The 23,023-nt window shown below is 38.7% G+C and overlaps 1 protein-coding gene across 1 annotated transcript; it reads left to right on the forward strand.

The window, feature by feature from the left end:
- Positions 1–2,723: 2,723 nt before the first annotated feature.
- Positions 2,724–12,056, forward strand: LOC135463856 (alpha-tocopherol transfer protein-like). The gene is made up of 8 exons (XM_064741312.1): positions 2,724–2,930; positions 3,322–3,548; positions 5,119–5,352; positions 7,361–7,437; positions 7,997–8,113; positions 8,606–8,716; positions 9,527–9,628; positions 10,469–12,056. The coding sequence occupies exons 2-8, from the start codon at positions 3,401–3,403 to the stop codon at positions 10,613–10,615; spliced, it is 936 nt and encodes a 311-aa protein (XP_064597382.1). The 5' UTR covers positions 2,724–2,930; positions 3,322–3,400; the 3' UTR covers positions 10,616–12,056.
- Positions 12,057–23,023: the final 10,967 nt, after the last annotated feature.

Genomic DNA, 23,023 nt, shown 5'->3' on the forward strand with positions numbered 1-23,023 from the left:
AGACAAACAAATAAACATTGGCCAAAAAAATAAGGTCCCGTGTAGATTTTAAAAAAGACCGTGTCATGGTATTTCCTTGCATGTGTATATTATGTGTGATTTTCATGAATATGTGCTAAGTGGAGTCATACTCTTTATTAATACATTGTCTGGCTACAAGCTGTCATTATATGTAATCTCAGTATTTCTCAAGCATGTTTGTATTGCATGGACTTGAATCTAATAATAATAATAATAATAATAATAATAATAATAATAATAATAATAATAACAACAAATATCATACTACTTGTTAACGAGACTTAAATCCAGTATCAATCAAACGATATCTACTGTATGAACGTTAGATGTCCGTGTTTATTCAGTATTATGAACTAAGTGGAGTCATACTCTTAATACATTAACACATTGTCTGGCTACAAGCTGTCATTATATGTAATCTCAGTATTTATTATGAATGTTTGTATTGTATGGACTTGAGTCGGGAATAAAACCTAATAACAATAAATAGCCCAAGACATTCCACATGCATTGTGTATGACCATCATTGCGAGAAACCTACACTTACATGTATGTGGGTTGCTGGACACAAAACCTTGCAACATGCATGTTCAACTTTTCGTGAATATAAAAACAAAACAGGCATTCAGGTTTGATGCAAGGAGTTTTATTACTTAGATCACTTACTTGTTGTTTTCCAGCAGCCCTCGGACGGTCGCGGGTTTCCCCTGGGCTCTGCCCTGTTTCCCCCATCATTATGCTGACAATCGTCGCACAAGTGAAATATTCTTGAGTACGGCATGTAACATCAAATAAATGAATAAACTTGAACTGCAAAGCAGTTTCGGCCGGTGTCCACGTTGTTCGTTCTCGTAGTTATCATTGTACACTGTCAAATGGGAGACAACTGAACTATATCTAAACGCACGACGCCTTTGGGAAGTCGTTGACAATGCAGCAGATTTAATATCTTCCCAAATGCTGTCTAACTCAATGTTAAAACAATAGCACAAACATTTCTTTATGAAAATGAAAAGGCGGTGTCATTTAAACGCTTCTAGCGAGAAAACCATCCGCTGACACGCTATGGAAACAGCATATCTTGGGTTACACTTCGGTGCAACTTTCACTTTTCTCGCTCCGATATTTCTCGAGGTTCAGTTCACTGAAATTACGTGAATAATTTTTGATTTTTTTTTGGACAATATCTTTAAAAGTTACAAAGATAGGTAAAAAAAATAAAAGCAGAATCGGAATCAGGGCTCAAAATACACAAGAACACGTTAAAGAAATTTAAATTTCAAAAGTAGTTGTCACGTCACGTCTTCGACCAATGGCGAGCTTCCACAGTTTTTACCGGAAGTCAACGATTTTTTCAAACTTATTGTAACTACCAACGGTCTACCTGAATATTAAGTTTCAGAATAATCCGTTCAGTGGTTCTGGAAAAGAAGATGTTTTAACGATTTCAAAGAAAATACAATATGGCCGCCAAATCACCTGACATTACAAAAAGTCGGCCTCCGTGGTGCTCAACTTCAGATAGGCCTATTGGGGAATTTTACGGCCAAACTTCAAGTCAATCGGTCAAGCGGTCTAGGCTGTATGTTGCTCACAAAATCATTGGAATAATACCTGTGTGGACCCTTAATAAATAAATCCAATTTATCCCATAAATGTGACCCAGGACTTGCGAGGAGTTGGGATAAATATCGTATCCCACCTTTCGTCGTCAATGTTGAGAGAGCTACATGTACTTGACCGTCTCACAGTAGTTCATTCATAAAAATCAGCCAATCAAAAGCTACACATGAACAGGACTACTTTTTTCTTTACTACGTGATTTTATCGTCTGCATTTCTGGGACAAAATCATGTACTTATACGACGGCGGCCAGCTTTATGGTGGGAGGAAACCGGGTAGAGTCCGAGGGAAACCCACGACCATCCGCAGGATGCTACAGACCTCCCCACGTCCAGCTGGAGAGGAAGCCAGCACGAGATGGATCTTTATTTGATGTTGCGTATAAATAGTGTGCTTGGGTCTGAGCACTACTAACTGATGTCACATACTTAAATTCCTCCACACTGCCGCACACGCCCGTGCAGACAAAGAAGACAAAATATTCTCGCTGATTTGAGGCATAATTTTGTACTTTTTTCGATTTTCCATTTATGAGATAAACAAAATCTCCAAACTCGTGACCCTGTAGGATCAAATTGACTAAAGTCGAGTCTAGAATTTCGTTTGTTTCTCGCCAGAGTCTTAAAACATTCCTACGCCATGACGTCACAGAGAAACGTTTCGTTTTGTGACGTTCCCATCCGACCTTAGCAGAATGACGTCATAATACTAATACTTGTCGGTACAAGACACAACGTCATACAGGACCCCATGTGCGACGCCACGCTATATTCACAAATCTACAGACAAAAACATTGCTTAAACCTGTTCAAATACACAAAAGCACGATATTGTCAAAATTTAAATAATAAATAGAATATTGCACAGTGAAGACTGAGTATTATAAATATTTGTCTCGTGAAAGGTGGAAATGATAACCCCCATCGACGCTTCAACCTTCACAGTGCAAAGTCCCTCTATATACGCCACTGGACAGCTGGAAAATTGATTTCCCGCAGTTTAATGCAGAAAGGTACGAGGTACGAGTCATTCGTCAACGAACGAGTCTCTATACCGGAAATGGAAATGTTGACAGAAAAGCAACAGTCCACACTTCACTCGAATAAGGTGTCAACATTTATTTGGTTTTCAAAAAAGATGTGTGGTACAGCCTGGTCTAAAAGCTGAGCCTTTTTTCAAGACTCTCACTGCCGTGTTTACTCAAAAGTAGGTCGCAGTGGAATCTTTGAGGTAGTCGAATGATGACAGTGGAGTAGAACAACAACAACGACGGGTTAGAACTACAGGTGAGCGAACATTATTTTTTCTTTACATTCATAGGTTTTAACAATGAGTGTAATTGGTAATGATTCCAAATATAATGTCTAAACAAAAAGTAGGGAAATAGTCTACTCTCTAAGTGGTAATGGTTCTCAATATAACATCCGAAGAAATGCATTTACACAACAGAATGAGTGTTTATCTGTCTAAACAATTTGCAACAGATTGTATAAATAATGTATGTGGTTTTATGCGTTTGAATATACTATCCAAATAAACAGTATATGGAACATGTTGAGTTTGATGTGTTATGCTTTTGAATGTCGTGGGTAACAAACTGAGCAGAAACCCAGGAAACTAAACTGTTATATGTGTATATATATGTGTATATATCAGCATTTTCTCATCTCTTTGCAGCTGTATAGTACAGGCTATTAAGGGATAGGTGTGTGTGTGTTGGTGTGTTGGAGAATGCTGATACTGGGCAGGGTAAAGCATGGAAAACAGTCAGACAGGTGATAGAGGCTATGTGTGTACTCTGTCAACTGAACTGGTGGCCAAGGCTGAACGGGAACTGAACGAAAAGGCTGAATGGAGAAGTCGTGATATACAGGCTCTTAGAGATATGGTCATCAAGCATGGAGGTGAGTGCTCATTTTTTTTTTTTTTTTTTTTTAGACTTTTAAGTTTAAATTGGAGTACTCCGAAATGAGGTGCATAATAAACTGACAAGAAGAATTCCAGTTCTTTTATTTTCCTGTTTTATTTTTGTCAGAATCCAGATTAGCATAGCTTTTGCTTTGTGGTAATCCACCTGGACCTAATCCAACTCCACAAAACAATAAGCTGAGTCGGCATTTCAGGAATCTCGAGAGTTCATGCAAGTAAAGATGAGATCGGGTGGGGGCTCTTGGGAACTATTGCAGCTAAAAGGTGTGATTTTACGACAGCTGCTTACAGTGCTGTTGGGCCACCAGACCCGGATCTGCGAGAAGTGTATTCAGTCTAGCAAGTGCCCTAAAAAGTTGCCTTTTAGCTGCGATAGTTTGCGAGAGCTCCCACCCTGTCTTATCCATATCTGCATGAACTTGCGGGACTCCTGAAAAGGCGTCTCGGCTTATTGCTCCATGTAAAGGTTTAAAAACTTACAAAAGTAAACAGTATTTAGGATTGCATGCTCATAATATGTGTTGCTGCTAGCTCCTTGAATCTACGTGTAACTCATGCTTGTTTCAGGACAGCTTCAAGTCAAGAAGTTTGTCATTGATTAGATGAAGGACAATGCTTTTCTTCAGCACACTATGTTTCTCACCCGTAAACCTGACCTCTGTCATACAGATGAAAATTCTTGAGTGTGATGTCAAACACCAAAGACCTAAAATTCTGACCATGACATACTGTAGTTCTTCAATCTTTTCGCATGTTTGTAAGGTGTTTATTCAAGGAAATTCTGAGGGCATTATTTTGTGTAAACTTATTAAGTCCTACTTTTTGTGAAACCCTGAAATTGGCCAATCCAACCAATGTAGTTTTGTCTTCAAAACCAAATCAAAACCATGCATAAATTACACTGAGAATTGCTCTTTCATATGGGGAAAGGTTAAGGAATTAGAGTAGTTAGGCTACTTGTTATACCTGAGTTCTGCTCTAAGCTTTTAGGAAGAGATTTGTACATAAGAGGTTTTGTTACAGCCTGCACCAAAAGTACATGCAATATTTGATGACATTTTGGTATTAATCTCTGAAAAATAAATGTATTCCTCTTCTTTTGTGGGGTATTCCTCCCATTCTGTGGCCGAGGGGGCATGGCGCAATGACCCAGGAGCCTCCCACCACTGCAGTCGCTGTGAATGCATGCCCAGCTCATGGTGGCTTCCTCTCCAGCTGTATGTGAGAAGGATTACCAGCAATCTGCGAATGGTCGTGGGTTTCCCTTGTTTTCCTCCCACCATTTTGCTGGCCGCCCTCTTATAAGTGAAGTATTCTAGAGTGTGTCGTAAAACACCAATCAAATAAATAAATGAATCTTCGTTTGCATGTTCTTTTGTGACAAGTTTATAAGTCATAAGGTACAGGTGTGTGATGTATTTTGGAAGTTTTCTGACTTCATTTGGCAGAGTTGTTCCCCTTTACAACATTATCAGGGGCTGGATTAGGAGTATTCTGCTGTAATTTCCACATTTCCCACAGCGTTTGTATTCTCTTCTTTGCCAGGATTGACAATCAGAACTGACGATGCATTTCTACTCCGATTTCTCCGAGCACGCAAGTTTGACTATGACAGAGCATTGAAACTTTTAGTGAACCACTACAAAGTGAAGCGTGACAACCCGGAAATATTTAACGACCTTCGACCATCAAGAGTTAAGCATGTTCTAGAAGACGGGGTGATAACAGCGCTCAAACATCGAGACAAACACGGGCGGCAAATTGTTGTCTTCAGGCCAGGTATATATATGACAGTCCTGTTAAAGGCAGAGAAAACATAAAAAATAAAAAAATTACATGAAGCACAGATGAAAGTGATATTTGGGACCACCTTTTTGGTATATATAATCGTTGGGTAATATAAATGAGAATGAAACACATGTTTAGTAAATATATTTGCACTAGAATTTGTGTTTTTCAGCCAAGAAATGTTTTCACTCTAAATTTTGAGCATGTTAATATTATTAATATACTCTTATATACATGTATTGTCATAATTTGGATTAAATGCATATGTTTGGATATTAACAACAAATTTACATTCAAATAAATTTATGAGACAAGCATCACGTCCTTATTGAGAACATATTATGCAACAATAAATACCAAAAGTTGGTCCCACATACCCTCCATACAATAATATTTTCAAATACCCTTTCCTCTTGAAAAAAAAAATCCATTGTTATGTCATTGTTATGTTTTCTTCTCCTTTAAGTTCCTGTTCTAATACTGAATATCAATGTGTGTGACCTACGTGGCCTAGTGCTTAGTGTGCAAGCGCAGCACAATAATCCAGTAATCCTCTTACCTGCGTGCGGGCTACGAGTTTACGTCTAGCTAATGCTGGCTTCCTCTGTGGTGGTATGTGAGATGGCCTTGCAGCTACCTGTGGATGGTCGTGGGTACCCCTGAGGTCTGCCTGCTTTCCTCCCACTATTATGCTGCAGTTGTCGTAGAACTAAAATATTCCTGGGTATGGTGTAAAACTCCAATCAGATAAATAAATAAATAAATGCCAATCAGTGTAATCAGAAGTCCATTACCTAGAAGTATGCAACTTCCCTATAACTACAGGGTGTCTCCACGGCACAGTACACATGTTACGTCATCTGTAGAAACATGTGCCAGCTGGTGGAGAAATATGCCAACCTCTTGGGTGGAAATTATTAACTGAATCATGGGAAATCTAATTGTAAGCGGCTGCTACAAGAACTGGCCACACCTTGAAATCGAAACTCCGTATTTGAAAACTATGATATAGCTGATTGCTGATTTCGCTGGTAATGTGTTAGAAATCGAAGAAAAGTGTCAAGTGCCATGGAGACTAGCCATAGGGAAGTTGCATACTTTTAGGTAATGGACTTTAAGTGTAATGGTCTCTCACCAATGTGGTCTCTATGAGTTCATGTCAAGCTCATGCTGGTTTCCTCTCCGGTTGTATGTGGGAAGACTTGCAGCAACCTGCGGGTGGTCATGAGTTTCCCTAATTCTGGCTGCCGCTGTATACGTGAAATATTCTTGAGTTCTGCGTAAAACACCAATCAAATAAATTGATAAATTTGTGATGTATCAAACAATTTTATATATAATGACATTTTATATATAATGATAATGTAGATATTAAAAGTTTAGAGATTAAAAGGGTTTATTATGAGAAGGTCTCCCTGTGACAGTGCACGTATTCTTTATGGTTTGGGTCGAGATTGGATCTTAGATAGATAGGATTTATACTGGAACTGTTCCCCAGGCCTCGAATCACAAAGCAATCTTTTGTGGCTCAGTTGGTTAAAGCGCTAGTGCAGCGTAATGACCCAGGAGTCTCTCACCAATGCAGTCGCTGTGAGTTCAAGTCCAGCTCATGCTGGCTTCCTCTCTGGCCGTACGCGAGAATGTCTGGCAGCAACCTGCGGATGGTCGTGGGTTTCCCCGGGCTGTGCCTGGTTTCCACCCACCATAATGCTGGCCGCCATCGTATAAGTGAAATATTCTTGAGCACGGCGTAAAACACCAATCAAATAAATAAATAAATAAACAAAGCAATCTTAGACTTATGTCAATATTTCAGCTCGCTTTAAATTTGTTATTTCTGATGTAACAAGGTCAAAATATTACTTGACAACGTAAATTCTGTGTAAATTATTTGTACAAATTTCAACTAAAATAAAGGAAAGGATCACAGCAAATTTAATGATTGATAGAGAGTATTATTGTCAACGTGATTAACTGTTGCGGTTTTTTGTTGGAGCAGGTTTGTGGAACCCTGAGAAGTACAGTCTGAATGACGTCTTCAGGGCTAACTACCTCACGCTCAGCAAACTGATAGAGGTCAGGCTTTCCCTGTATTTCATTACAAGCGTAATCAATCAGGGTCTATTGCAGTAAATGAGCGCATTTTACCTGATTCTGCAAGTTTGTCTATGAAGTTAATTTGAGGTTTATTTAGAATATAGGATATGAAATTTATTTGCCATTGAAAATATATTTTGGGGGCGGGGGGTGGGAAGGTTAGTGGTGATGAAACTATAGGCCATGAACTGCATTAAAGTCATTGTACTTTTTTTAATTGTAAACTTTTGGTGATATTTTGATAATATTGTTCATGCCATAAAGGACAATCAAATAAATGAATATGTATTTATTTATTCTATTTGATTGGTATTTTACGCTGTACTCAAGAATATTTCACTTATACGACAGCGGCCAGTATTATGGTGGGTGGAAACCCACGACCATTCGCAGGTTTTTGGCAGACCAAATAAATAAATAAATAAATACGAACACAGATAAATAAATAACATAGAGAATCTAAAGATACTTCTCTTGATAAGGCAATAAAAAAAAAAAGTGGTATTAAAAATGTTGTTTTTTTTTCTTTAAATTTTAGGATGAAGAAACTCAGGTTAATGGGTTTGTTTTATTGGGTGATTTCAAAGGTGTCAGTTGGCCCCATGTACGCCAGATATCACCGTCATTTGCTAAGAGGTTCACTCACGTCATACAGGTCAGATTTATTTTACTGTTTCAATTCAAGTCAGCTTGAAGCTTGAAAACAGGAAGTTAGAAAACACGGGATTGCACTAGTGTTCGCAAAAACAAAATGGCCACCCCCTGAAGCAGATGGAAAGTGGGCCATGTTTACCACTCCATCAGCGACCAGTAAGCCCTGGTTGTACAAAAACTCTGTACGTAAACAGTAGAAATACTCAGAATAACTTTGAAAACTGAAAATTACACAAGTCCAACAAATGCACTTTCGCTGGCAGTTATTCCAAATGAGGCATTTTCGTATGCTTTAGCACTAGGGGAACAACTGAGGATATCATGTGATTTCTAGCTCCAGAGCTCTCTCACAGAATAAGTCTGTCATTTACTACGTGTACAAATTCACCCATGCCATAAGGTCATGGCAGGTCACTTGTTTTGCTAGGGCTTCACTCACGCCATACCGGTTAGGTCGTTGGAAGAAACAACTATTTTTTGCTTTCCATTACAGGAGGCATTCCCGGCCAGATTCAAGGGACTGCACTACGTCAATGAACCTGTTGTCTTCAAGCTGATTTTCTCAGTTATCCGCCCCTTTCTTAAGGAGAAAACCGTCCAGAGGGTGAGTTTGCTATGGAGCCATAAAAGTGACATGGTTATAAACAAAATTTAAATGGAAAAAATAATACACACACAACTTGCAAAGTGTCAGTTATGTTTTTTTTAAAATCAGTGATGCTCACGAGATAACTGACCAATAGAAATGCACAAGTGTGTCGTGCGCATGATATCTTTGTGAGGTTGTGCACATGAGATCTTTACTAAGTTGTCCGAACGACTTATTAAAAAATGTAAGTGAAACTTTAAAAGTTGTGTTGTTATTTTTTTTTTCTGTTTATATTTGTTTTTCTAACCATGTCACTTTTACGGCACTGTAGTTTGCAGTTCAGTCTATGAAAAGTATGTGGCGGTGAACAAGGTTGATAAGGTCGTGAAAAAACTGAATAGTGATGAATAAATGATAGCCAAGATATGAGTGAAAAATTCTTGTGAATGGCATTAAGTTTCAAGCAAATAAAAAAAATAAATCAAATGAAGTCAGTGAAAATTTTGAATATAAATTTGAAAGTATTCATTTTCTGAAAACACCATTCAAAATGACTTGTTATTTGGGAAAACGATATCGGTTATTTAAGTGTAATGGTCGATCCTGTCATGCATATAATCATTTTATAGTTTCAAGAAGAACTGGCAGTACTTTTATAAAGAAAAATCCAAATATTCAGCAGCCGTTAACATCAGTTGCCAAATGAGCAGTCTGGGTTTTACTTATCAGTATTCCTGTGGGGTGTAGATTGGGTAAAAGTTTGATATATCAAACGCAACAAATGCTTTGACCATTTTCAATGTGTTGTTTTTGTTTGTTTGACAGCTTCATTTTCACTCCACGAATTTCCGTAATCTTCATAAATTCCTTGAGGCAGATGTCCTTCCAGAGGAGTATGGTGGGCGGTTACCTCCCTTGAATAGTGACGTGAGTATTGTCCACTTAGATAATCATGCTGAGATTATCTCCCCTTTCTTGACGCGCGTATTGCCAAGTGCAAACATTCATTTCGTTTGGGGATGTGGTAACCCATACTCAAGGATTTTTCACGTCTACAAAGGAGGACACTATTGTGGTTGAAGGAAACCTGAACGCTCTGGGTAAACCACTGACTTCTGGGAACTTACTGATCAATAGATATGCATTCCTTATTGGCGTAAAAAAAAACGTGGTGTTGAACTAATGTTAGACTGCACAAACGGATGCACAAGCATAGTATTATTGTGTATTGTACCCATCAGCCGTGAATGTTGGTTTCAAATTTTCTGTCCAAAGTCGGAATTGAACTTTTTTGTCTTAGTGATTGAAAAACAAGCCCATTTAACCACTAGATCATAAACCCACTCCTGTCTCAAGCTTGTGTGACTGTTACTGCTGTTTTTTGAGATATAGTTATTTAGTGCTTTAGTGGTTGAAAATGTTGAAGGTTTGTAGTAAGCAAAATAGTCATGTGATCAGTTTGAACCAGTCAGGCAGGAATTATATGTATAGCTTGAGAACATCCTCAAAACCTGTTTCAGCTTTTCGTCACCAGGACTCTGCTTTGCCTTTTAACCGTAGGACTGCGGGATATAAGTGATGCGACATCTTGTTTCTACTTGCTCTAACATGACATATCCACATGGCCTTGTAAGAATTCCAGATGTGAAGATGATTTATGGAGTTATCAAGAACATTGGAAAACCATTCGAGGTCGCCTGTTTTCATTCCTCTTCTCAGATTATATTGTGTGTTTAACATGTGACATTTTTCTCTTTTTTTTTTTAGGATTGGATGAAGACATTGTTATCTTGTGAAGCAGAGTTTGAGAGTGAATCGCAGTACCATATCGAGCGAGTCCATTCTTCTGAGCAAGAGGGGGACCATGAAGTTTCTGAGTGTATAGTCAACTCCTACAGGAAAATGGCCACATGAAAGATCACCCCTACTGCACTAGTATCTGTCAGGTTGACCTGGTCCAAAATAGCAGCTGTCAGTCGCCATGACGTCATGTATTGTAATAAAGCAGGTCTCTGGTGCATTGTGCATAACAAGAGGTTACCTTCTATTTCCTATGGCTGTGCCTTGTAAGTGTTTGATCTTGTTGATGTCATGCCAGCATATTTCTGGTTCTCATTGCCTGGTTACCATGGCATTCTGTATTGCATTGAGTAGCCCATTCTTCACTTGATAGTACCATGTAAGTATGTGGTCTCCATGGGGTTGTCTATTATTAGAGGGTATCTTCAGGTTCTCTTGACTCATCTAGCTCTTTGATCTCTCCTGTAACGTGTTCTCTTGTCTCCATGGCATTGGGTATTGTAAAAAAGTAGCCCATGGTTCCTAGATAGTGGCAGGGGATTGTTTGGTCTCCATGAGGTTGTGTATAATAAGAGAGTAACCTCTGGTTCCCATAGCAATGCTATGTACTTGCTTGGTCTCCATGAGGTTGTGTATAATAAGAGAGTAACCTCTGGTTCCCTTAACAATGCTATGTTCCAGTTTGGTCTCCATGAGGTTGTGTATAATAAGAGAGTAACCTCTGGTTCCCATAGCAATGCTATGTTCCCGTTTGGTCTCCATGAGGTTGTGTATAATAAGAGAGTAACCTCTGGTTCCCATAGCAATGCTATGTACCCGTTTGGTCTCCATGAGGTTGTGTATAATAAGGGAGTAACCTCTGGTTCCCATAGCAATGCTATGTACCGTTTGGTCTCAGTTTTGTGTTCCCTGACATAGTCAGTATTAGACTCTCAGGCCTAAGTCCCCGTCCCATTGAAGACACTCCCACATACGGTAGGGCTAATTAAATTGGGGCAGGTAGGGATCGAGTAGAGAGGGAGGGTAATAGAACAGCTGGTTCTATGTCTTTAACATGAAGCACAAGAACTCTCCAATGTGGTCTATGCGAGTTCAAGCCCAACTTACGCTGACTTCCTCTCCTGTACAGGGAAAGGTCTGAGAGAAACCCTCAGATGGGCGTGGGTTTCGTCTGTGCTCTACTTGGTGTCCTCTCACCATAGTGTTAGCTGTCATCGTTAGAGTGAAATATTCTCGAGTAAAACACCAGTCAGATAAATTTATGTGAATAGATTGCTGAGACTTGATTCGGCATACACTTCAATCTTTGCTGAAAAAGGGAAAAACTGCTGGGTTACATTGGTTTTGTAGTTAAAATGATATGGATTTCAGTTGAACTGTTATCACTGTAATGAATAGATGATGGGAAAAGAAAAACTACTTTATTAATAGTGTCATTGGTACCATAGATGAAATGCTATTTGTTGAAACAGAATTTCAATTGATCTGTTATCATTGTAATGAAGTAATGATGTACAGATAGTTTGTCACTTTTATATATCAGTATATAATCAGTTTTCCATAATTTATTACAATGAGACCATTTTGCCCGACCATGATCCTCCCACCTTCCATACCCGTTGTAAGATGGATTCTTCCAAAAATTGCTAACAAAAGTGTTTATTGTTACAGGTACCTTAATATGATGTAGCCAAGTTATATGTCAGTCAGTCATAAAAAGACTGACGTTGCTTTTAAAGAGTAAGTGCAAAAGCATGCAAGAAGCTTGCAAATAGATCCGTTATAACATATGGTAAAATGTATTGTTGCAATATATGCATGCGTCTTGTGAAACTATAGTTCATGTTTTTGACTGAACTAAACGTTTCTCCTTCGAAATTAAGACAGATGTTTCTTTGTCACTTTTTTCGATTTTGCGTAGTGAAAAACTGCATGTCTAAGTCGTTGCGTTGTTCTCATTTCCATGTATGTTGTGCACTGAAATTTAATTCAGGGTGAAATACAGCTTTTTTTTTATTTGGGCCTCCTTTGGATCTCAAACTTGGCGATATTGTGGGACTGTATCTAGTGTTAGGTAAATGTGGAACTTGGTAACAAGGACGGATAGTAAGACATATTAAATCACACATTTTCAACATCAAATAACTACAGCAAAAATTGAACAGATCTAAAAAAAAAATACAAAAGAAATGAAAATGGGAACGGCGAGAAGTTGTCACGATGCGTGTTTTTTTTGGGGGGGGTGGGGGTGGGGTGGGGGGATTTTTAACATGATACGTGTACAGGTTATACTGAGTATACGCGTGTTTCATCGATTTCACGGTTGTGTTATCTACTTTCCCAAAGTCCCAAGGCTGTGGTCCGTGTAAGAGAAGGGAAAACCCCAAAGAGAATTACGTGTAATGTTGTATGTTAAGGGCTTGTTCCTATACATGTCATATGTCTATATAAGTTCATTCACGAGAAACGAGCCAAAAAAAAAAAAAGGTAATCTACACCTTTTATCTACATTTAATTAGTGGATAATTTGAAACAGCCCGAAGGTGGTGCCACACCGGAAAATATCGGCTCTTTTAAAAGGATACAGATTCGATTCTAATTGGCTGATGTGAAAGATAGACAAGCCCAGGCTATGCCTAGCCTATGATGAATGTTAGGCATTTTACGTTCAAGTATGACCATGGCTTCAGGGTTAACACCGGAAACCCTCTATTTACTGTCAACCAATCAGCGTCGATTCTGTATATTTTTTACCTGTGAATAAAATTCATCTCAGACTTATTTATGTGATATGTACTACTTCCGCATAAAGAACCAGTTGGACATTAAATGCCGATATCGAATTTATGGGTGTAAGGAATAGCTTGTAATTAATGTCAGTGATATCAATAATCACAGCTAAACCCTGTATTAACTTCAATCCGGACTAAAGTTCAGTTGTTTTGTATCAGGACAAGACTTGTATGAAGAGTTTAGTCTTGCTTGACTTTTAATACACTGGTGAACATCTGGCCCCAGTCCATAAGAAGCTATGTTCATCTGTCTTGGAATTGTTTGACTGTATGCTAAGTCCTTGTATGGTCAGATATTATGGTGAAGCAGAGCTTTAATAGAAAGGGTTGTATGTACACGCACGTAACACAACTGGACAACGTAAGGGAACTTTAAAACAGGACTGATGCTTATGTCAAGAACGGAGCAATACATTTTAGGGGAAAGAACCTGTGCAAGTTGCAGTTTAATGAAGAAAAGGGCGTGGACCCGAATTAACAAACTTTGAGGCCCTTTGATTTGACCACCCACCAACCCCTCACCCTTTATAAATGTTACTGATTTTGTTTTTGCTGTGAACAATCCAGAGTTTCTGTACAGTGTGTATGTGGAAATGTGTACCCATATTAGTGTTCATTAAGCAATGTCTATATTGCTATTGTTTTGTTTAGGACTACATTATAATATTGTTTCTAATAGTGTTGCTATTTAGTAAATTTATACTGTTACTTCTATATGTGTATAAAGTTAAAAAAAAATATCTTCATGGAAGGTTTGTATTTCACATATCCTAAAATTGTAGAATTCGTGTTCTGAGAAAGATGTTACGCGTCAAGTCGTGACGTGTAATTATCACTATTTTTAAAGTTTGTTTTTGCCAGTTTATTAATATATTTATTTATTATTTTTAGGTGTGTTTGGGGGCTGGGAGTTGGGGATGGGGATTGGATTGTTGACATTGCCTAGTCATTAATGTTACCTGACTCGGTGTCTGGTTTACCAAATTTTTATTTTTCCCATTGTGTGTAAGATTTGGAATGAAGGATTTGTCCACTGTATAACCATCAGCAGTCTTTCTCGATGGAGATAGCACGCTGATGAATGTCGCTCGATGTTTACTATATGGCGTCATAGTAATTGTTGCAGAGAAGTAAATTTACAGTTTTTTTTAGTTTAGACGTGCATTAGAGATCTTTTTTTTTGGCCAAGACGAAATTAATTTTTTTGTATTTCTGTCTAACGTTGATGTTTACCAAACCTGATATTTTAGATTTTTCTTACTATTCTCATATTGGTAGAAGATACCTGTAGGTAGCGCCAACTTCAAATGGAACGGGTTATTTTTTTGAGTGTAGTAATCTATTAATTTTAACCTCTTTTCTGAGTGATCCTGGAATGCATTCTGTTATTATAACACAACAGCGTGTCATTTTCAACATAATACCATGTTAAATATAATCTCTATAATTGAATTTATAAAATATGTCTGTTATATTTAACAGAAAAATCTGTTGAAATATCATAATACATTCTAGCATCACTCCGACAACAGACGTATGTTAAAATTAAGATTAATTTTTTGAGTGTATATAGATTCTTTTTCTCTCTTATTAAAGCCGTTTGAACATTTTCAACTGCAGACAAACTGTACTTTATTCTTCACCGGTTTACCTGGTGGAGTCTGGATCTGGATACAGTAATTGTCTTAATTTGCGATCGTTTCATCTTGTGACTGAAAAGTGTCCTGCATTCTTCACTGGCTTTATCAGTTTGGGCCGTGTTTTCCTTATGGCCTACTACATTTGATTTTGGGACAACCGCGTTTCGTTTGCGCAGAAAATGACTAAAAGCTGAAATTTGGGAGTCTTCTAAAAATATTCTGACAACATTGTCCCGCATGTTATTGATTCTCGCAGCTCAGGAGACGTATCCATTTTAATTGGAATAACAACGATTTATTTAGTAAAGGTAAAAATTCACGCAAAAAAAGCGAAATACATGGAGTTCGTGACGTTTTAAGACGAGTTCTATATGTTTAGCCGTTGGTGCAGAATACCTCGAAATAGACCAACCATAATAACAGAATAGTCTGGAATGTTGGAAATTTGCATTTTCATTTTGTTAAGGACAGAGGTTTAAGCAACGCATGTATTGATTGAGTCGCACTGCTGATTCGGAAGGAACAGCTGTACTATTAAAGATTAATTCTTCGTCAAAGTTAATTGTTCCATTTATACATTTGCTGGTAACAATCATGTTTATATAATCTAATCATGAGCTTGTCTTTTACATCGTATACAACTGAGGTTATGTTGGTTATATATACATTATATGGTGTTCACACTGATTAATAAACGCATTTGTTACCTGAATTGAGTGATCTGTATGCATTCTTACATCGTCTTATTTCGTTTTCGTCGTAGCCGCGTGGTACATGTAATTGTATATACAAGTACAAGATAGATGCTTACCTTTTAACGGCTAGGTCAGCCGAGGCGTGGGTTCAGTCCCAGTTTGGGAGCTTCCGTGGCCGAGGTGGTTAGCCTGCCAACACGGCGCAATGACCCAGGAATCTTTAGATGGCCGAGGGTTTCCCTCGGGCTCTGCCCGCATCCCTCCCACCGTAATGCTGACCGCCGTAGTATAAGTGAAATATTCTTGAGTACGGCGTAAAACATCAATCGACAAAATAAATAAATAGATAAATAAATTCTTTTCGTTTTTTTTTAGTAACTTGTTGAAGGTGGGTTGTTTATTTGGGACACTCCGGTTTCCTCCATGAAAGGGCGCCATGCAAGTGAGCATTTCTTGAGTAGGACGCAAAATTCTGTGTAACCTTAGAGGCCTTCCAAACCGAGTAAGTAAATTGTACATGTACCTCAAGAGGTGGAATGGGTTTCTGTTGACCATTTTACAACGACCAAATAGTTGTCAAGCGTCCGCCTTAGTAAGAAGAACACTCGAGCGAACAATAAACTACAGGACATGATGCTGAACACGGCGTTTACCACAAGTGAAAATAAATCATTTCCATTTTCTGCATACCTGAATACTGATGTCACAATGTATTCCGGAGATCTAACTAACATAAAGCTTGCAAATGTCCATGCATTTACTCATTTATTTATTTATTTGATCGATGTTTTACGCCGTACTCAAGGATATTTCACTTATTCGACGGATGGAGGAAACCGGGTAAATCCCAGGGGAAACGCACGACCATCCGCAGGTTGCTGACAGACCTTCACACGTACGGCCGGACAGGAAGCCAGCATGACTTGGACTTGAACTCACAGCAACCGCATTGGTGAGAGGTCCCGGTCATAGCGCCGTGCGGGCGTGCTCACACACCCTCCTCCCTCGGCCAAATGTCTACGCGAGAAGCCATGCACATTCACAAGGCGTCGACTAACGCTGGAAGCATGGAAAACTAGATGGGATATATAGCCCGAAACCCAATGTTCAGTTTAACATTTCTGAAATAAGGTTGTTAGCTGTTATCTGGTTGTGTTAGCTGTTATGGCTAGCTGTCACTAGTATATGGTTAGTTGCTATATGATAAGCTGTTATGGCTAGCTGTTACTAGTATATGGTTAAATGTTACTATTATATGATTAACTGTTATTGTTAGCTGTTATGGTGAGTTGTTAGATGTTATGGTTAAGTTACCAGAATATAGTTAACTGTTAACTGTTACTAGTGAGTGTGGTCAGCTGTTATTAGTATATGGTTAACTGTTAGTTGTTACCAGTATATGGTTAGCTGTTAACTGTTATGGTTAGCTGTTAGCTGTTAACTGACATGGTTAACTGTTAATTGTTATGGTTAGTTGTTAACTGCCATGGTTAGCTGTTAGTTGTTATAGTTAGCTGTTAACTGTTATTGGTTAGCTGTTAGCTCATATAGTTAGCTGTTAACTGCTATGGTTAGCTCTTATAGTTAGCTGTTAATGTTATGGTTAGCTGTTAGCTGGTACTAGTAAATAGTTAGCCGTTACTAGTACATGTATACGGTTAGCAGCTAGCTGTTATGGTTAGCTTTTAGCTGATATAATTAGCTGTTATGGTTAGCTGTTAGCTGTTATGGTTAGCTGTTAGCTCTTATAGCTAGCGGTTATAGTTAGCTGTTATATTTAGCTGTTAGCTGTTAGCTGTTAGCTGTTATGGTTAGCTGTTAGCTGTTATGGCTAGCCGTCATGGTTAGCTGTTAGCTGACATGGTTAGCTGTTGGCTAGCTGTTATGGTTAGCTATTAACTGTTTCCCTGCGTGGAGCGGGTATGGACAATCATTATGTCATCGTGCCATGGCTTCGTGCAATGGCTTCGTGCCATCGCGTCGTAAACTAGTGCTATCGTTTCAGTATATCGTGTAATCGCTTCGTGCATATATTATCGTCCAATCACCTTGTGCTTCATGTATCTCATCGCTTCGTGCCAGTACTACGGCGGAACGCCAAAAGACTGAGTATAATTGTTCACTATATAAGCATGCATTAAAACTATTGCTCTATACGTTGAAGATTCCTTTTTTATTCACAGGTATTATTATTCTAATTAGATTAAACTGTTGAATCTGAGGAGCCCCAGATCTCACCCGAGACAGGTCAAATTGTCATGAACATCAATAGGATTAAACTAGTTTTGACGTAAAATCTGTGTTTTGAAATAAAACCCACTGTTTAAATAAAAATGTGGAACTCTAGAAAAAAAGGCTAATCATGAAAGAAATTGCCTTTTTATTTCGAAAGTATAATTTTCAGTATTATTTCAAAAACGCTTACGGTAATTTTTTTTATTTCTGATCTTTGTGTTGAAACGGGCACTTGTAAGAGCTGTTTTTTTAACACACAGATCTTGTGTCCGACAACAATCAACAAAGGAGTTAGGTGTACATGTTTACAACTTTATTTCCTCTGATGATCACGTGTTGTAGCCTGGAACCGTGTCCTTGACCCTCACACAGGGAGCGTTCCTTTTTTCTTTACAGGAAGTGGTCAGTGACACAACAACGGATGTATATACAAATATATGTAGGTAAGGTATTTGTCCCTGAGGTAAAGCCTGTTACTTCCTTGTACATGTTTTGCCATTTCTCGTGTATACAGGTATATAGAGTCTTTAGACAGGTGTTCAGTCTGAAAAATAAAGCGAAATTAATTCACTGATTAATGGATGGATTTAGCACATCCGATGTCCCTCCATCCCTTCTTGTGACAACGTTACTTTTCATTCCAGTCCCGATGAAAACAACTGTGACGTCATGACGTCGCAGGAAGATTGGACATTTGTAACCAATGTGTGGGACATCTGGTTGACGTATTTGCAACATTATTGCTTATGACTGGTCAATATCGTGTTCTTGATTGACAGTTCGGAAAGATCTATTCATTGACTGACGAATGTTCATGTTGACACGCACAAGAAAGGGATTAAATGTTTCAATAACTCATAACTAGATGCTTCCAAGAACGGTTTATACACATATGGTGCTAGAAATTATGCAAAATTCGTATATCCACGGTGGCCAAAAGCTTTTTAAGGGCCAAATATGCGTATTCAGTCGTTTTGAGTTAGATAAACACGTGGGTTATATGAACAATTGTAACCAAATGTTGGTTGCGCAGATGAGAAACATGGTATTATAGACACCTTACATACTACCATGGTAAACGATCTGAATACTGATTTAATTCATTCGCCCTGAACCTACCTTGCGTCGTCACTGAAAACTGCTGACGGTATAATTCCGTCCTAATTTCTTACTTTACATATACGGGCCTCCCTCCGTGGCTCAGTTGGTTAGCGCGCTAGCGCAGCTTAATGACCCAGGAGTCTCTCACCAATGCGGTCGCTGTGAGTTCAGGTCCAGCTCATGCTGGCTTCCTCTCCGGCCGTACGTGGGAAGGTTTATCAGCAACGTGCGGGTGCTCGTGGGTTTCCCCCGGGCTCTGCCCGGTTTCCACCCACCATAATGCTGGCCGCCGTCGTATAAGTGAAATATTCTTGAGTACGACGTAAAACACCAGTCAAATAAATAAATAACTTTACATATAATTTTTGATATTCTATAGTGGTTTGTGTTAAAAGTTATTTTTGGAATTGACATTGCAATTATTGTTGACCTGGAACGTCCAGTATGGTTGACAACTGGTACACGAAGGTAGGTTTCGGCGCATAGATTCTAAATGAGACGCACTATTCAAAGGGTTCTACATGATATTCGATTCACTGACAACTTTCATATAATAGAATATTATATGAAATTATTATATTATAGAATATAGCATATAATATCAGAGCATAGTTCAGACAACATTTTGGCAGAAAATACTGGGTACATTTACACAAGTTGACAAAATGATGTGTTCCACAAAATTTAGGGTTCGCAAATCCTTCTAGCAATCTCTCTCACCTTCTACATGTCTTTTTGCCCAACCAGTTACATTTGTAAGGTCCGTAGCAGCTATATCGGACTGTTTTTGCGCACGCGGTCAGAACGGCGGGTGACCCGGAGCCACACTGGTTACAGTTATCTGCGAAGAGTAACGCATATATACCAGATTTAAACGGAGAAAAATAAATCGTTCACAAAAGGTGAACAAAAGGAATGGTTAAATGACTGCTGTTGAACATAGTGGGCAAGAAATGTTCACTGATAAAAAGGCGGTTAGCTTTATGAGTAGAGGAAACCAGAGTGGTCCAAGTGAACCCCCGACCTTTGGCAGGTTACTAATGAACTTTCCCATGTGTGGCGTACAGATATGGACACTGTGTTGGGTGAAAGACAAGTGGTCTTCAATGAACGCTTCACAAACGTTAACAAGGAAAATTCCCTTTCCAAGGCCGGGATTGAACCTTCATGTCGTGTGTCATAGCTATTGTATGGATGAGTAGTTATAATAGCTATAATTATGGCTTAGCGCCATTTTGGCAATATAGCAACAACGTTGTGTCGACTTAGTGATTGGAAGACAAGAGTGAGCGAGTCTTTTTTTTTTAAACGTCGGGTTTAACGTCGTACTTAACAATTTTTCAGTCATATGACGACGACGGAATCCTTAGAGTGTTGCAGGACGGATTTCCACCGCTATTTTATCTACTGAGAAGGCTTACCAAAGGCAAGTAAGCAACCAGTTGCACTTGCCCCGTCATGCTGAACGACAACGAAGAAGTTGCAACTTCCTCTTTTAAGGTCTTAGATGTGGTTCGACCCAGGATTGATCCTGGATGTACCTCTCTCGAAGCGGACGCTCTACCAACTATGCTATCGGGGCAGGTGGAAGACATGAGCCATAACACTCAGGCGACGACCAGTGCATCACAAGTTAACAATTCATCTAATAATGTGAGAGGGGCTTTAAAGGGTGACAATATGTATTTATTTGATTGGTGTTTTACCACGTACTCAAGAATATTTGACGTTTACGACGGCGACCAGCATTATGGTGGGAGGAAACTGGTCAGAGCCTGAGGGAAATATGGTGACAATAATAGGTAATTAAACGACTACACATGTGGTCTATCGGTCGGTCAAGCGTTCACTGCAGACCATTCGGGACACGTCCGGGAGAGTCCATCAGTGACTGTGGATTACGGTTATAGCACTCCAATTTTCTCAACCCATAAAAGTGGCGACCATTTTGTATGAGTGAAAAAAACTTGGGTATGGCATTAAATAACAGTCATATAAATAAACAAACAAATAAATAAACCAATAAATAATTAACTAGACAAATAAATAAATAGACAAATAAATAAATAAATAAACAGATAAACAAATAAATAAATAAACAAATAAGAGGTAAATTATATAAGATATATAGTCCGTCCTAAAATGTATACCTCACCTGCCCGAAATCGCACTTTAAAGCCAGCATTCCAGCTTGAGGCTGTAGATCGGAACAACAACAACACCGTGCCGTGATCCTCTGATATGATGGGGTCTATAGGAATGTTCAGGCCACAAAATCTGGTAGAAAAACAAATATTTCATTTGTATATTACAGTGGATGGTGGGCAAAGCTTCAAGCTGTTCCATCGGAAACATCCAAACGCCATCAGATGAACCTACGTGAAATAAGCAAATGTCATCAGGCAGACCTACGTTGTTCCAGGAGAAAATTTGCAAACGAGCCAGGTAAAGACGGGCCATGTTCCCCAAAGTATGTAAGCCTCATCCCGGGCCAATTGCAGTTTTTAATTTAAATTTAAAAGGTTTATTTCGGATAAATTATTATCAGACATATTATCAGACTCTTAAACCCTTAAATATCGGGTTAAAGTGTTAGAGGTACAAAGTAAACCTTCATAAGGCCAGTTCTAAAAGTGAGGAAGTTTTAATAACATTTATGTTAAATTTATAAGTTTATGTTCTCCTGACCATATAATTTGGGCTTATATGGTCCTGTACATGGTATCAAAATTTTCATGTATGCGGCACCGTAATCGTAGGTTGGGTTGACTGTAACTACCATGGCAACACGTGGCAAAGACATTTACCATGGTAGTTACAATCAACTTGACCTACGATTGCATGTAATTATAATGCCTATTCAGTACCAAGCCTACATTCAATTCACACATCATCGCGGGTATTGGCAGGAAAGTTAATTTTTCTTAATTCTTCTCGTATATCATCGGTGTTGCTTTATGACGCTGTAATCTAGACAGCATCGTTAAGTAACAGTTACGAGAAATCTGATTTATGCTGGCCCCAGTTGCGTAGCCGTATCTCAATAAAGGAGCCTATACTCGTTGTGGAACGGTCGCCAGGAGTTCTGGCCAAGCAGCCTCATTGACCAACGGCTAGTGAGGGCTAAAACAGGAAAATGAATAGCTGCCCGTCCCAATTGACAAGTAGCTGTCGACAAGGTTCATCTGGCCAGTAACACATCCCAATGTTTGTCGAAACCCAGTAGTCTTTAACCAATATGGTGAGCAAATTTGCATGGCCCACGTCGGAAAGTTCGCCAGAAACTTAGCAAAGGCCGGTGGTTTACTCCTGGTATTCCGTATCCCCCCACCAATACACCCGAGCGCTTTCGCAGAAGTGAAAAATTCTTGAGTATGACGTTATTTAGTTATTCATTTATTCATTCATTTGTTTATTTGAGGTTTTACGTCTATTACGTTAAACAGCAATCAAGTAAATAAATAACTGTATGTCCCCGTAAATAACCCCATCTATACCCAGACATTTCCAAACTCTCATTATTATTAAGCGTGTAGATGTTTAGATGATATAAAAGATATACACAAGGCTTCAGGGAAATTGGTGCCATACTTTAGCATGTATACATGTACTTCAAAGGGAGTATATGAAACACAATTATAAAAATTATTTATAAGAGTAATTATAAAAAGAGTGACATTAGAACTTACCGTGGACCTGTCAAAGCCGTGTCCCTATATCTAACTTCCACGTAATCCGTGCAGGCATCATGGGGAGGAGCCGGAAACGAAAAGGGACGGAGGAATTCCAGTCGGACGTTAGAACCTGGTGGAGCCTGGAGAAAAGTATATATGTAAACATCATTTTAATAAGAACACATACTTATGTTTCTTTTTTTATTCATTTGTTCATTTCTTCAGTTTTCTCTGATTTGTTTTTGTTAGTTATCTCCTATTTTCATCCAGAATTATTTGCCTCGTCAGTTATAACTATTGGATTATATTGCGGTCTCTGTGAGTTCAAGTCCGGCTCAAGCTGGCTTCCTCTGGAAGCTGGAAGATCTTTCAGCAACATGCGCAT

The sequence above is a fragment of the Liolophura sinensis genome, chromosome 3 (assembly GCF_032854445.1).
Source record: "Liolophura sinensis isolate JHLJ2023 chromosome 3, CUHK_Ljap_v2, whole genome shotgun sequence".
NCBI lineage: Eukaryota > Metazoa > Mollusca > Polyplacophora > Chitonida > Chitonidae > Liolophura > Liolophura sinensis.

Bases quoted from the DNA above. Each gene is read 5' to 3' on its own strand.
- LOC135463856 (XM_064741312.1), top strand. From the start codon at position 3,401: ATGGAAAACAGTCAGACAGGTGATAGAGGCTATGTGTGTACTCTGTCA. The intron at 5,353-7,360 runs GTATATATATGA...TTGTTGGAGCAG, and splicing joins AATTGTTGTCTTCAGGCCAG to GTTTGTGGAACCCTGAGAAG. The intron at 8,717-9,526 runs GTGAGTTTGCTA...TTTGTTTGACAG, and splicing joins AGGAGAAAACCGTCCAGAGG to CTTCATTTTCACTCCACGAA.